General features: G+C 41.5%; 1 protein-coding gene across 1 annotated transcript in view; it reads right to left on the bottom strand.

Moving 5' to 3' along the window:
- Positions 1-6801, bottom strand: part of LOC123492103 (regulating synaptic membrane exocytosis protein 4-like) — a 61163-nt gene extending 54362 nt beyond the window's left edge. The window contains exon 1 of the mRNA XM_045224090.1: positions 6160-6801. Within this exon, the coding sequence (XP_045080025.1) occupies positions 6160-6298 (139 nt within the window). The 5' untranslated portion in view covers positions 6299-6801. The remainder of the gene's footprint in view (positions 1-6159) is intronic.
- Positions 6802-15776: the final 8975 nt, after the last annotated feature.

Below are 15776 nucleotides of genomic sequence, written 5' to 3'. Positions count from 1 at the left end.
TTTCAATATAATTTTTTGTGGCAAAATCTAAGAAAGATTGTTGTGTTCTGTTCATTAATATGGATTCCCCCTGTTAACCCTTTACACTCGTGGGAATTGGCCTATATGGATAGGGCTAAATTAAAATGTTTTTTACAGAATAAATATGAAAAGCATATGGGTAACCATGGTAGCAATGGTAAGGGAACAGTTTCGAGATTATGGGGACACAACAGTTCACCTGACACAAGACTGAATCCAAACATTGCACTGTTGATTTTATGTGCATTTTACATTTACTGTACTTTTCGTCGCATTTGTTGGTAACGAAATCTGAAAGGACTCTGGATACATTCAGTAACATGATAAGAATATTCCTGGAAAATGTGGGGTAGGTGTAACATAAGACAAACAATTATAAGGGTTTGAGTGAGAGGACTAACTGGTGTCTCCAAGTGGCCACACACCTCTCCAAAGTGTGCACAGTTCCTAAGCAATTTTAATGCACATTTATGAAGAAGAGTCTTCAACTATAATGTACTTTTTTGAGCTCTCCTAGCTGTGCCGTTGAGGAACTAGAGCAAGCACACTTGTAATGGAACACAACCCTGCATCCCCGCCATCACACAATTAGTGTTGCTGTTTACACAATCCAAAAACGGTCCATTATAAATTGCAATCTGGGTCAGGTAGGCATCATTTGAAAGCCTGCTCTATTGCCAACATGACTAGCTCAGTTATAAAATATGATGTTAAGCTTTTTTACAATTCAATTCAGGGAAACAGAAAGGAGTCATGAGTGCATTCAGGTGCGTGTGCCGCGGCAAATTGTCTTCATAATAGACAAACATAGGCTCATTCTGTTCAGAACAACCCAGGGTATGACGCCATGTCATCTTGTAACTGTACATCAAACATAGTGATCATAAAAGTCGACACTGTAAATGATCTGGAAATGTGAAGTGCACATCTGGACTCACAGGTGTTTGGCTTGCTTGTATGACATCAAAGCAGTATTTATTATAATCCTCAACGTCTCATCTTTCAAAATACATAGAGTCCAACATGTTAATAATGTTAATAGTGTTAATACAGCTATACTACACAGATATAAGAACAACTTAATGCAAAGTGTTACAGAGTATATTTAAACAAAGCTTACTGTATGCACAAATGGCAAACAGTAAATAACGCTATCACTAGATATCTAAGTGAGCATTTCATTTCTAAACCCACCCTTAAGGAAATCAACTCTACTAACACTGAAAAACGAAGCGATGCAAAATATCACAGGAATCAGTAGATATAATGTACAGTATGTTCTTCAATGGATTGCCTCTTTTCACCACCGAATAGACCTCCTTTTCTGCAAATAAACTTTTTATTGGTGACTTTTCTGGGTTGTTTCTCCGACATGGCCGCCAAGGGAACCTTTTTTGCTCCATGTTTTAGCCCTGACTATGCAGCCTCCAGCCATTTCACTGCTCAGACCTGACTGATTGATCAACGTAAAATGTTCAGTTTCCTCTGGATATAACTGATGTGTAATTAATAGCTCTGTCATCCATTACCTGCACATTCATAGATCACCAGGACCAATATGACAACAGTTGATTCATTTTTTCACCAATATGTGTTGTTTCTATATTTGCGCCCAATTTCTCCTCTTAGAAATTGATTTATGGTAGGTATTACTAGGAGGGTGCCCCGGGGTTATTCCTTAATTAGTCCAATGTTGTTGGTTTTTACTGTTGTTTCATCCAATTGTTCTGTTAGAAACGTCACAGCGTTCTTCAACTCCTGTTTTAGGTTAGTTTGTAGATATTTAGAGATGCTGTTTTCATTTTCTGTCAAACCAGATTTGACAGATTCTGTGGATTTAGAAACATCCCTCATCCATATGAAATGGCTTATAGTACTGCATCTATATGACAGTATCTACTATTATGAAACAGGATTCTTTCCATGACTTTTTAATTTCCTCCATCACTCTGTTTCTATTTCTTCCCCAATTTTCCTCACTTTTGGCATTGAAATAGTGCTCATAACAATTGGGCCCCAAATATATTCCCAAATGCTGTATATTCATATACATTCACTTCTTCCCCTGGCTGTGACATGGTGACAAGGGTCAGTGACGGTCTTCGAGCTGTAATCAAGGCTGAGTGCCAGTACATGTCTCAACAGGCAATAATCCTCCCCTCTGGCTCCAAGCACCACTAGGTCCACTACACTATGGCCACAGCCACGAATTCTGCCAGCATTAGCTTCACAGTAGCATCACTACCATATGCTCACCTGCTTCATTCCATTCCGGTGATTCTTAATGTACACGCAAGGAAATGACCATGATGAAAATGTCTGCTGTCTGACAAGACTACGTCTAATGAGATGCGAGTTATGGAAAGCTGATGAGATCCTGAGATAGACATTTACATTTACATTTACGTCATTTAGCAGACGCTCTTATCCAGAGCGACTTACAAATTGGTGCATTCACCTTATAGCCAGTGGGATAACCACTTAGACATGTATAGACATACATATAATACATGTAGGCTACATACGTAGATCAGTGACCATGGGTTGTAACTATACATGCAAGGATTCGATCATATAATGAAACATCAGCCGTCTAATTGAGTGTAATGACATGTTAGCATGAAAGGGCTGATGAAGAAATCCAGCGATTTCTATCTGTGATAGATCTGTGGCAACGGGCTGCTGTGTGTGACTCTTCTGACTGTACGTAGAGCTAGAGCCTGTCATGGAGGTCCAGTCTGATGTGTTGTTACTGTTGGAGGTGAGGTGGTCGCTGGGGAGATGTGATGTCTGGCCTGGTAGCGCTTTGTCTCACATGCAGACACCCACAGGCTGACAGTCAGAAAAGGGAGATGAGGAGATAGAGACATATACAGATACAGTGGGGGAAAAAATATTTTGTCAGCCACCAATTGTGCATGTTCTCCCACTTAAAAAGATGAGAGAGGCCTGTAATTTTCATCAAAGGTACACGTCAACTATGACAGACAAAATGAGGAAAAAAAATCCAGAAAATCACATTGTAGGATTTTTTATGAATTTATTTGCAAATTATGGTGGAAAATAAGTATTTGGTCAATAACAAAAGTTTCTCAATACTTTGTTATATACCCTTTGTTGGCAATGACACAGGTCAAATGTTTTCTGTAAGTCTTCACAAGTTTTTCACACACTGTTGCTGGTATTTTGGCCCATTCCTCCATGCAGATCTCTTCTAGAGCAGTGATGTTTTGGGGCTGTCGCTGGGCAACACGGACTTTCAACTCCCTCCAAAGATTATCTATGGGGTTGAGATCTGGAGACTGGCTAGGCCACTCCAGGACCTTGAAATGCTTCTTACGAAGCCACTCCTTCGTTGCCCGGGCGGTGTGTTTGGGATCATTGTCATGCTGAAAGACCCAGCCACGTTTCATCTTCAATGCCTTTGCTGATGGAAGGAGGTTTTCACTAAAAATCTCACGATACATGGCCCCATTCATTCTTTCCTTTACACGGATCAGTCGTCCTGGTCCCTTTGCAGAAAAACAGCCCCAAAGCATGATGTTTCCACCCCCATGCTTCACAGTAGGTATGGTGTTCTTTGGATGCAACTCAGCATTCTTTGTCCTCCAAACACGACTAGTTGAGTTTTTACCAAAAAGTTATATTTTGGTTTCATCTGACCATATGACATTCTCCCAATCCTCTTCTGGATCATCCAAATGCACTCTAGCAAACATCAGACGGGCCTGGACATGTACTGGCTTAAGCAGGGGGACACGTCTGGCATTGCAGGATTTGAGTCCCTGGCGGCGTAGTGTGTTACTGATGGTAGGCTTTGTTACTTTGGTCCCAGCTCTCTGCAGGTCATTCACTAGGTCCCCCCGTGTGGTTCTGTGATTTTTGCTCACCGTTCTTGTGATCATTTTGACCCCACGGGGTGAGATCTTGCGTGGAGCCCCAGATCGAGGGAGATTATCAGTGGTCTTGTATGTCTTCCATTTCCTAATAATTGCTCCCACAGTTGATTTCTTCTAAACCAAGCTGCTTACCTATTGCATATTCACTCTTCCCAGCCTGGTGCAGGTCTACAATTTTGTTTCTGGTGTCCTTTGACAGCTATTTGGTCTTGGCCATAGTGGAGTTTGGAGTGTGACAGTTTGAGGTTGTGGACAGGTGTCTTTTATACTGATAACAAGTTCAAACAGGTGCCATTAATACAGGTAACGAGTGGAGGACAGAGGAGCCTCTTAAAGAAGAGGTTACAGGTCTGTGAGAGCCAGAAATCTTGCTTGTTTGTAGGTGACCAAATACTTATTTTCCACCATAATTTGCAAATAAATTCATTAAAAATCCTACAATGTGATTTTCTGGAAAAGAACATCTCAATTTGTCTGTCATAGTTGACATCTACCTATGATGAAAATTACAGGCCTCTCTCATCTTTTTAAGTGGGAGAACTTGCACAATTGGTGGCTGACTAAATACTTTTTCCCCCCACTGTATACCTGTACAGTGTCTTCAGAAAGAATTTACACACCTTGACTGTTTCCAAATTTTGTTGTGTAACAGCCTAACTTAAAAATTGATTCATCAAAACATCAAAGTGGAATTATGTTTTCATTTTTTTTGCAAATTAATAAAAAATGATAAGCTGAAATGTATTCAACCCCTTTGTTATGGCAAGCCTAAATAAGTTCAGGAGTAAAAATGTGCTTACCAAGTCACATAATAAGTTGTGTGGATTCACTTTGTGTGCAATAATAGTGTTTAACATGATTTTTGAATGACTACCTCATCTCTGTACCCCACAAATATAATTATCTGTAAGGTCCCTCAGTCGAGAAGTGAATTTCAAACACAGATTCAACCACAAAGACCAGGGAGGTTTTTCAATTCCTCGTAAATAATGTTTTTGCAATTTGATAAATGTTGAATTCAGGCTGTAACACAACAAAATGGGGAATAAGTCAAGGGGTATGAATACTTTCTGATGGCACTGCATACAGTGAAAGAGAGGGGGAGATAGAGACATAAAACCGAGGAGATGATAGAGATTGAGATATACAATGAAAGAGAATGGGAGAAGGGGAGATGTAGACAGAGAAATAGAGGGGGTAATGGAGACAGTGAAAGAGAGGGGGAGATAGAACATAGACAGCGAAAAGAGAGAGGAAGAGATGAGATGGAAACATGCTCAGCGACAGTAGTGATCTCACAATCAATTCACCTCACCTGCACACAGTTGGCTGGCAATGTGCACCGGATCAGCCTAAATATAATGACAGTGATGGATTGAATGAGAAGTGAAATGATGAAGGCATATTTGCGGCTCAACTCAACAGAGGAGAAATGAACCTGTAATCAGTGGGTGTTGAACTTGAGTAGTGCAGTTTGTCAAATCGCAAAGGAATTAGCATTTCAATTGCGCACACAGACACAGAAATACTACTCTCTTTTGCATGTGTCCTTCTGATTACAGTAGGTCAAGTAGCCAACTTTTGTGTGTGTGTGTGTGTGTGTGTGTGTGTGTGTGTGTGTGTGTGTGTGTGTGTGTGTGTGTGTGTGTGTGTGTGTGTGTGTGTGTGTGTGTGTGTGTGTGTGTGTGTGTGTGTGTGTGCTGGCAGCAGTCATGGGAATAGTTGTGCTTATGCATCCAGACCTTTATAATGAGATTGGGCTGGATAAATCATTTCTCAGAGAGAGACTGAATTGCTTTGTGCTCAAAGCTTCACATTAAAATGGCAGTTCTAATATTTGCAATTTATCAAGTTGGGTGATACCTATAATGTTCCTTTTGGAGCTGTTAACAGTCACCCATCAGCCATCTGCATTTGCAAATCTATTACACACTTAAAATTACATGGTGGCAACATTTGATCAGAAGCTATATTCACTATGCTCCAAAACAACTTCCCAAACGGTTTATCAGACATGCAAACCACCTCTAAACCATAAGACTCACAAATACACTTGAATTGAGTTCAAGAGACGGATACCGACATGCATAACCATGCTCCTCTCACAAACTTTCACAACCTTGTCTACCAACTTGTCACACCAACTATGAGCTACTATGAGCAGCCCACGAGCAGTGAAGATAGATGGGATGGCAGTAGTGAATGAGGAAGCTGCTGCTAGCATCTTTAGGCTGCTTACCGACATCGTCCTCATCAAAAGAGTTCATACAGGGGAAGTAGATGGCCAGGGCCTCGAAGGAGGCCGACAGGCTGATCCGACTCTGCGAGCGCTCCATGTAGAGCCCCGGTGTGGGCGCCGGTTCAGCTGGCTTGGCCATCCTCGCCTGGGCATTCTTCACGCGGAGCACGGCACGCGGCGTCTTGACAGACTTTCACAGACCCACCAGCAGAGACAAAAATATCCCCCCCTTTCTTTCGCTCTCTCTCTGCACTGGAAGGTCACCGTAAATCCGCCCGTATAGATAGGCTTCTCTCCAAAGTTGATAGGTTTCCACAACTTTTGTTTGGTCAGACTGGGGTGTCCTGGTGTGTTGTGGGAGTGTCCGCTCCGAGGGTAGTCGCTGAGGAGAGGAGCAATGCTGTCCTAGAATGAGAAAATAGAATAATTCTGGGGAGAATTGCAAGGAAAAACCGACTCTCAGTTCAGTGGAGGGTGTTGTTTTGTTGAGGAGAAGGTATATTCCTATGTAGCATGGTCTGTTGATGTAGCTTCATCCAGGGTAGGGTTCTCCTGTGCACTGCAATGGCGTCAGTGTCTGTCTGGTTGCTCTGGGTGATAAAGATCGTCGGAGAGAGGCTTTTACTATTTCAACAGCTTGTGCTTGACTCAGTTCATTCACTGGTGAGTCCTTTGTGGAGAAAGAGAGGGGAGGAGGGAGAGCAGGCTGTTGCTGGAATTTTGCGGCTCAGCCAATAGGAAAACCGATGTAGGAAACTGGGTGTGGTTTAGGGCTGTCAGCAGCACTCCCCCGGCACAATGGGGCTGTGCAAGTTTATTACATCCTCTATCCATCTCTCGCTCTCACTGGCTCTCTTTTCTTTCTCTCTCTCACTCACCTTCTCTGTCTCTTCCTTTTACTTTCTGTCTCTCTCTTTTCTGGTCTTCCATTTGTCTCGTCTTCTCTCTCTTTTGCTCTGTCTCTCCTCTTTCTCTCTGTTACCATGTTTTCACCCCTCATTGTTCAGCCCGGTGTTACTCAACCACCTCCATGTCAACATTCAAACACAGTGCGTTCACTTTCTAAACGTTTGCTCCGCCGAATAGCACCCCACGTCCACTCATCCGCCTAGCGTCGGCTCTTCCAGCAGCAGCCTAATGTGTCACGCAGCTAAATATCCTTAAAGTTCCTATGCAGCTGTTTTTATCTCAATATCAAATAATTTCTGGGTAACAATTAAGTACTTTACTGTGATTGTCTTCAATTAAAATGGTCAAAAATCTATAAAAATAGCTTTTTAGCAAAGGGCAATTTCTCAAGCAAGAATTTTGCTAGGACTGTCTGGGAGTGGTCTGAGTGGGGAGGGGAAAACTGAAAATTGGCTGTTATTGGCAGAGAGGTTTGGAATTCTCTTTCTTATTGGTCTATTAACAGCATGGTGATGTCACCATGGGAGGCCAAAACTGCATCCCACCAAAACAGTCTGAAATTTCAGGCAGTCTTTTCAAATAGCTCTTACACTAAAATGGCATTTTAGTGTAATAATAATTTTCACAATTTCACAGTATTATTCCAACCTCATATTGTGGAAATATACACTGAGTATACAAAACAGTAAGGACACCTGCTCTTTCCATAACATAGACTGACCAGGTGAATCCATGTGAAAGCTATGATACCTTATTGATGTAATTTGTTAAATCCACTTCAATCAGTGTAGATGAAGGGGAGGAGACAGGTTAAAGATAGGATTTTTAAGTCTTGAGTCAATTGAGACATTGATTGTGTATGTGCCATTCAGAGGGTGAATAGGCAAAACAAAATATTTAAGTGTCTTTGAATGGGATATGGTAGCAGGTGCTAGGCGCACCGGTTTGTGTCAAGAACTGCAACTCTGCTGGGTTTTTCATGCTCAACAGTTTCCCATGTGTTTCAAGAATGGTTCACCACCCAAAGGACATCCAGCCAACTTGACACAACTGTGGGAAGCATTGGAATCAACATGGGCCAGCATCATGGGCAAGCATCCCTGTGGAATGCTTTCGACACCTTGTAGAGTCCATGCCCCAATGAATTGAGGCTGTTCTGATGGCAAAACAGGCTGGTGCAACTCAATATTAGGAAGGTGTTCTTAAAGTTTTGTACACACAGGAAAATCACATTTTTGACTGCACTGGGACTTTAAATCTGTTCAATCTTTTAGGTCGCTAAATACATGTTTACCTTTAGACTGTGCCACTATACCACAGTGTAGAAATAACACTAAAAGTATGTGTCCTCAAATCTGGAATCATATCCAGGTATTTGAAAATAACTGTTGTGTACAGTCACCCAAGTCTGTCCCATATATTATCATATGACACTGTATACAGCTCTGTTCCCGTTGTCCTACAGCATTGACCTACCTTTGAGGGACTTCTACTATAGAAACCAGGTCAGGCATGTTATGTTTGTATTTATTTGTCTCAACTAACACTTTCCAATTCCTATGTTTCCAGATGTATTTCTAAGAAACCCCTGGGCTGTGTGACGTTGAGCTCATGTGCTCTGAAGTATACACACTGCAAACCGAGTGCACTCACATTGAGATGACAAGTGCGCTGGCCCCCCTTTTGTGTTGTCCTGGCATGCCTCCTCACAGAGGCACTGACCTTTCAACAGAGCCTTATAGCTCTGTCTCCCCGGCCCCCATGGGGACGCCTGGACACTGGTGTCAGTACGGCAACAGGTTGTCACGTGACACAACGTCGGTACGACTGAGGTTGTGACGTGACAGTTTGTGGGCAACTGATGAGCAGATGACCAAATGGGTTTGTATTGACATACTCTGCATAATGGAGAAGATCTGATATCCAAGGAGAGCCATATACTAAAAAAAGATTTGATTTTAACACAAATGCTGGCTTATTTTGTGGCCCATTTTGACCAACTACTGTCTGATGCCATCATCTGCAGTGCAGTTGTGCCATGGCACAGTGTCACATATACCAATGCAGAATCCAATTAAAGGATTGGGTGAACATTGTGTCTGTTCACTGGCAAATCCTCCAAACAGATTTTTCTGTAGTAACAGCAGACCAGGAGCATTTGGATTACTCCTGGCCACTGTACCCGGTTACCGTCAGGTCACTTTAATTCTCCCAATGAAATTTGATAGGGACTCCGTAGAGCAAGTGGAGTGGAGGGAACTCAGCTAAGATTTACAATGTAAATCAGGTCCATTGTCTGATCCAAGTCTTTAAGGGCCTCTCCAAAACCACACAACTCTCAATTCATCAGCCAACACTGCCCCTGTTTAGCCTGTGGGGATTATGCGATGAAATGTGTGTTATTTCCAAGTAATCCCGACTCTGTCGGTATTAACATTCTAACTTTTATATGTAGAGCAGTTCAACAGTTCAGGTCTTTTTTGCAACCTTGGGAAATGGTAACCTGCAGGCTTACTGCAATGTTTGATTCAGTACAAGATTGTTTACTATGTTTAAAAAGTTGCATTTTGGTTCGCACGACACAATGCGATTGGCTACATGCAATTTTCTAATTCCTCTAACATTGCAAGACAGTCAAGTAAGTTTTGATACAAGTCGCAAGATGCGAGGAATTTACTGTACAACGTCTGAATTTGCATCGGGGACAACATTTAGGGTAACACATGAAGGGTAACAAATAGAGCAGGGCAACTGTAGGCTAGCATTTCAACAGGATCTTGCAAACTCACATAAATTCTTGACATTTGGCCCAAATGTCAAATTGGAAACGTCAAAACTGGCGCAAACGTCAAATTGTGAGGCTGTGGTGAAATATCAAATTATGCGCAGCATTTACTGTGAATGCAATCTCTGCAAACATTGTGGAAAAGGGTGACTGCACTTCCTGATTTGGCCTCGTTTTAGATTTGGTTCATTAAGAAATGCTAGCAGCCATGACTGAAGAGTTGGTTTTGGGGTGTGGTTTGATGTGGGTGTCTCATGTGTTCGCAGGTGGGAAGAGTTGGCCCAATTATCTAGCCAATTAGCTTCAGCCGGCTGGTGCGACAGTGGCAAAATTAGCTTCACTTTGGATAGCCTATCTCCGGGGCTAGTTAGGGGCCATCAATAAATTACGCAATGTAAATGAGACAATAATTTCATGTTGCACACCTTTTAGTTTTCCCAATAAATGGTTTCAATATTTGTATATGAATTTCTACAATTTATAGTTGGTCTGAGGTTTTTAAGTCCTTGAAATTTGGAGCTATTAGTATTGTTTACATATTGTCACTTGTACATTGTGGGCAGGATTGAAGTAAACCCAACCTTCATTTAAGTTGTGACATACTCATGTACAAAACTCGTCTCGGACGAGACTGACTTTAATGACCAAAAATATCCTATTAACACTTTGTAGTAAATTGTTATAGTAGAATACATGTTTTGGACCATATTGATGCCACATAGGCTTTTTTCTAAATGAGAAGTTGGTTTTTAGGGGCAGTTGCTCTATAAAAGTTGCAATGTTGACTGTCTAGTGCACTGCTCTAGAATGTGCCTTGGATTGAATCCCGGCCTTGATAAATTACACTGAGTGTGTGATTAACTCAATTTCAATTAATAACAAAAAGGCTAGTATGCACCAGAGGAGGCTGGTGTGAGGAGCTATAGGAGGACATGCTAATTGTAATGGCTGGAATGGAATTAATAGAATTAATGTGTTTGATACCGTTCCATTTAATTCCATTTCAGCTATTACAATGAGCCCGTCCTCCTATAGCTCCTCCCTCCAGCCTCCTCTGGTATGCTCCATACTTCGCCCCCTGCAGGTAACAACGTCCTGAAATTAATTAATTGAGAGTAGTCTTTGTCCTTCTTTAAGGATGAGCCTTCAGTGGTTTATTGTTCAAAATGCCAGGCATGTTTGACATTTTGGCTAGGCAGTTACACTGTTTTTTTATGATGGTTCTCGCTCAGCCATGCTTATAGGCCTCAGGTAATTTCTACCTAGTATTCTTCCTCTAGATGCTGTTTGACATCCGAGACAGGCTTTCATTCTGGAATCATATCTGATTCTCTACTCTGTCACAGTGGCTGCATAACAACCCTGTCATTGTTGCATAAAATCCTCCAGGCGACTTGTGCTGGGTGTCACCTGTGTACAAAAATGAATGCCATCATATCATATTCCACTACTCTTTAATAACTTTTTAATTAATACATGCTGTCCATGTGCATGTCTGTATTGCTGAGCATCCTTTCATTCTTGGAAGGGTTTCTATTTTTTTTTCTTTTTTTATTTTGCTAAGCATCCTTTCATTCTTGGAAGGGTTTCAATTTTTTTCTGTATATTATGTAACAGCTACTGGTTTTCACAACCATTATTAAATCAAGGAGTATTTAATCCGGAACTATTGGTTTTCCCCGATTTTGAATATTCTAATTTGTTGTTGTAGAATATCTGCTGTTTGTGAGACATGCAGAGCTTTATGGGGGGCAAAGGTGTAATCATATTTCTGTGGCACCATTTTTCAGGGATTTTCTTCCTGTCCTGTTTAGTCAGTTAAGACTGTTGGGGATGAGTCACATTTCAATAATGTCATTGGAATGTGAAAATCATATTAAAACCAGATAATTAATTGACAGGACAGTTGTAGACCACTCCACAATACCCAGAGTAAGCAAGCAGCCACAGACATCCTGTATTTTTCAAGCAACATTTTCTTCAACTGAAGTCTGCCACTGCTGTAAAGAGCTCTGTAGAAAACCATTTTGGGAACCCGGACACTGTTAGTCTCTGTTGTATCAACAATAGCTTAAATAAAACCCTGCTACTGTCCAAGCCACAGGATAATCGTACGTGCCAACGCAGTACTTATTACAAATCTCACAATAGACAAGATTAGAACATAGAAACAGAGAGTCCTTTCATCTAACCACCATGTTTCAGTCTTGTCTGTCCTTTCATATGTGACCAGTGTTGCACCTCTTACCAAACGGTGACATCATTTTGGCAACTTCATTGCATCATTTGGGAAGTTGTCCAGGAGTGAACAGCACCAAGAATTAGAAAGTACAGAATGTACAGTGTACTCCTGCCCCACACTCAACAGAGCAGCCCTTGAGGGTATTGAGATGATGGAGTCTACTAAAAGTAGTGCAAATAGAGAATAGGGTGCTATTTAGGACACAGAATCTATGTCCTGGTGGACAGGTGAAGGAAAAAAGGGTGGATGTGGGGGGGGGCATAATCAAATCATGATAGATCAGTAAGTGGCTTTAGATCCAGTCACACCAAACTAGCATCTCTGGTCCTTCCTGCAAGAGCGGTCAGAGCCGATCTGCCTCAAACGCATGGCTTCACAGCAGTACCTCTGCTCGAGAGCATGTGACTCGACTGCATAGGCTCCAGTGCAGATGTGGGGAAAGTACCCAGTTGTCTTACTTGAGTAAAAGTATAGATATCTTAATAGAAAGTTACTCAAGTAAAAGTGAAAGTCACCCAGTAATATACTACTTGAGTAAAAATCTAAAAGTATTTGGTTATAAATATACTTCAGTATCAAAAGTAAATGTAATTGCTAAAATATACTTAAGTATCAAAAGTTGTGTTGTGACAAGGTAGGGGTGGTGTACAGAAGATAGCCCTATTTGATAAAAGACCAAGTCCATATTATGGCAAGAACAGCTCAAATAAGATAAGAGAAACGACAGTCTATCATTACTTTAAGACAATTGGCTAATCTTGCCAATGAAAAAAATAATTAAAGTAGTTGGCAATATCAGTGGGTTTTGCGATGAATGAGCCATCTGATTCAATGACTGATGGAGCCGAGTATGCCTTTTTGCCCAAAATGTAAGGTGCTCCAAAGATTTTTACTATCATTCTTTAAGTAATTTGTGACTCACCACCTGGATTTGGTCTTATGTAGCAACATTTTAAATTGTGTTTTTTACCCCAAGCATACTTCCAAAGTTGTGGCAAAATGGCTTAAGGACAACAAAGTCAAGGTATTGGAGTGGCCATCACAAAGCCCTGACCTCAATCCTGTAAAAAATGTGTGGGCAGAACTGAAAAAGCGTGTGCGAGCAAGGAGGCCTACAAACCTGACTCAGTTACACCAGCTCTGTCAGGAGGAATGGGCCAAAATTCACCCAACTTATTGTGGGAAGCTTGTGGAAGGCTACCCAAAATGTTTGACCCAAGTTAAACAATTTAAAGGCAATGCTACCAAATACTAATTGAGTGTATGTAAACTTCTGACCCAATGTGATGAAAGAAATAAAAGCTGAAATAAATCATTCTCTCTACTATTATTCTGACATTTCACATTCTTAAAATAAAGTGGTGATCCTAACTGACCTAAAACAGGGAATATTTACTAGGATTAAATGTCAGGAATTGTGAAGAACTGAGTTTAAATGTATTTGGCTAAGATGTATGTAAACTTCCGACTTCAACTTTAGATGCTCCCTCCATGGCCGCAGATGCCCCCACCAGCCCCCCGTACAAAGGTGTTGTTGTCTGTCTCTCGTTGAATGTGAGAGCGAGAGAGAAGAGCAGGGTGGCGGGTGATGTCTGGGTCGGTTATCAGTGGCAGGTCGCCGGCTGTTTCTTTCTACGCACCAGCCCGGCTGAATGTTTGTGTTCGGTGTAGCCTCTCAGAACTGTGTCAGGCGTGTCCCCAGTGTCAGATGATGATAATTTGAAACTTAACTTCTTGTTGAAAGTTATTCTTGAAAAGGGAGAAGCTAACAAATTAGCAACAACATCCTCTTTGATAACACCTGCTGCACCCACTGCAAACCAACCGACAAAAAAAGCTAGCTAGCTAGACCGTGGGAAAACTACTGCTCGCTATTGCGCAGTGACCTGTTAGTTAATTAGTTTGTTAGATTAGGACTATAAAATAACTTACCTCATACTGGTACCAAATGTTATGTAGTGCAGCTTGTTACAGTGAATCCCAAATTAACTGAATTTTTTGGGGGGGGTAATTATTTTTGCAATTGCTATATGTTTACAACGTATACAGTGGGGAAAAAAAGTATTTAGTCAGCCACCAATTGCGCAAGTTCTCCCACTTAAAAAGATGAGAGAGGCCTGTAATTTTCATCATAGGTACACGTCAACTATGACAGACAAATTGAGGAAAAAAAATCCAGAAAATCACATTGTAGGATTTTTAATGAATTTATTTGCAAATTATGGTGGAAAATAAGTATTTGGTCACCTACAAACAACCAAGATTTCTGGCTCTCACAGACCTGTAACTTCTTCTTTAAGAGGCTCCTCTGTCCTCCACTCGTTACCTGTATTAATGGCAACTGTTTGAACTTGTTATCAGTATAAAAGACACCTGTCCACAACCTCAAACAGTCACACTCCAAACTCCACTATGGCCAAGACCAAAGAGCTGTCAAAGGACACCAGAAATAAAATTGTAGACCTGCACCAGGCTGGGAAGACTGAATCTGCAATAGGTAAGCAGCTTGGTTTGAAGAAATCAACTGTGGGAGCAATTATTAGGAAATGGAAGACATACAAGACCACTGATAATCTCCCTCGATCTGGGGCTCCACGCAAGATCTCACCCCGTGGGGTCAAAATGATCACAAGAACGGTGAGCAAAAATCCCAGAACCACACGGGGGGACCTAGTGAATGACCTGCAGAGAGCTGGGACCAAAGTAACAAAGCCTACCATCAGTAACACACTACGCCGCCAGGGACTCAAATCCTGCAGTGCCAGACGTGTCCCCCTGCTTAAGCCAGTACATGTCCAGGCCCGTCTGAAGTTTGCTAGAGTGCATTTGGATGATCCAGAAGAGGATTGGGAGAATGTCATATGGTCAGATCAAACCAAAATATAATTTTTGGGTAAAAACTCAACTCAGTCGTGTTTGGAGGACAAAGAATGCTGATTTGCATCCAAAGAACACCATACCTACTGTGAAGCATGGGGGTGGAAACATCATGCTTTGGGGCTGTTTTTCTGCAAAGGGACCAGGACAACTGATCCGTGTAAAGGAAAGAATGAATGGGGCCATGTATCGTGAGATTGTGAGTGAAAACCTCCTTCCATCAGCAAGGGCATTGAAGATGAAACGTGGCTGGGTCTTTCAGCATGACAATGATCCCAAACACACCGCCCGGGCAACGAAGGAGTGGCTTCGTAAGAAGCATTTCAAGGTCCTGGAGTGGCCTAGCCAGTCTCCAGATCTCAACCCCATAGAAAATCTTTGGAGGGAGTTGAAAGTCCGTATTGCCCAGCGACAGCCCCAAAACATCACTGCTCTAGAGGAGATCTGCATGGAGGAATGGGCCAAAATACCAGCAACAGTGTGTGAAAACCTTGTGAAGACTTACAGAAAACGTTTGACCTGTGTCATTGCCAACAAAGGGTATATAACAAAGTATTGAGAAACTTTTGTTATTGACCAAATACTTATTTTCCACCATAATTTGCAAATAAATTCATGAAAAATCCTACAATGTGATTTTCTGGAGAAAAAAAATCTCATTTTGTCTGTCATAGTTGACGTGTACCTATGATGAAAATTACAGGCCTCTCTCATCTTTTTAAGTGGGAGAACTTGCACAATTGGTGGTTGACTAAAAACTTTTTTTCCCCACTGTAAATAAACACTAGGTAAAATGGGAAATAA

Source organism: Coregonus clupeaformis, chromosome 12, assembly GCF_020615455.1.
Source record: "Coregonus clupeaformis isolate EN_2021a chromosome 12, ASM2061545v1, whole genome shotgun sequence".
Lineage (NCBI taxonomy): Eukaryota > Metazoa > Chordata > Actinopteri > Salmoniformes > Salmonidae > Coregonus > Coregonus clupeaformis.
The sequence above is the reverse complement of the archived record's forward strand: the minus strand, read 5'-3'. Positions and strand labels throughout refer to the sequence as shown.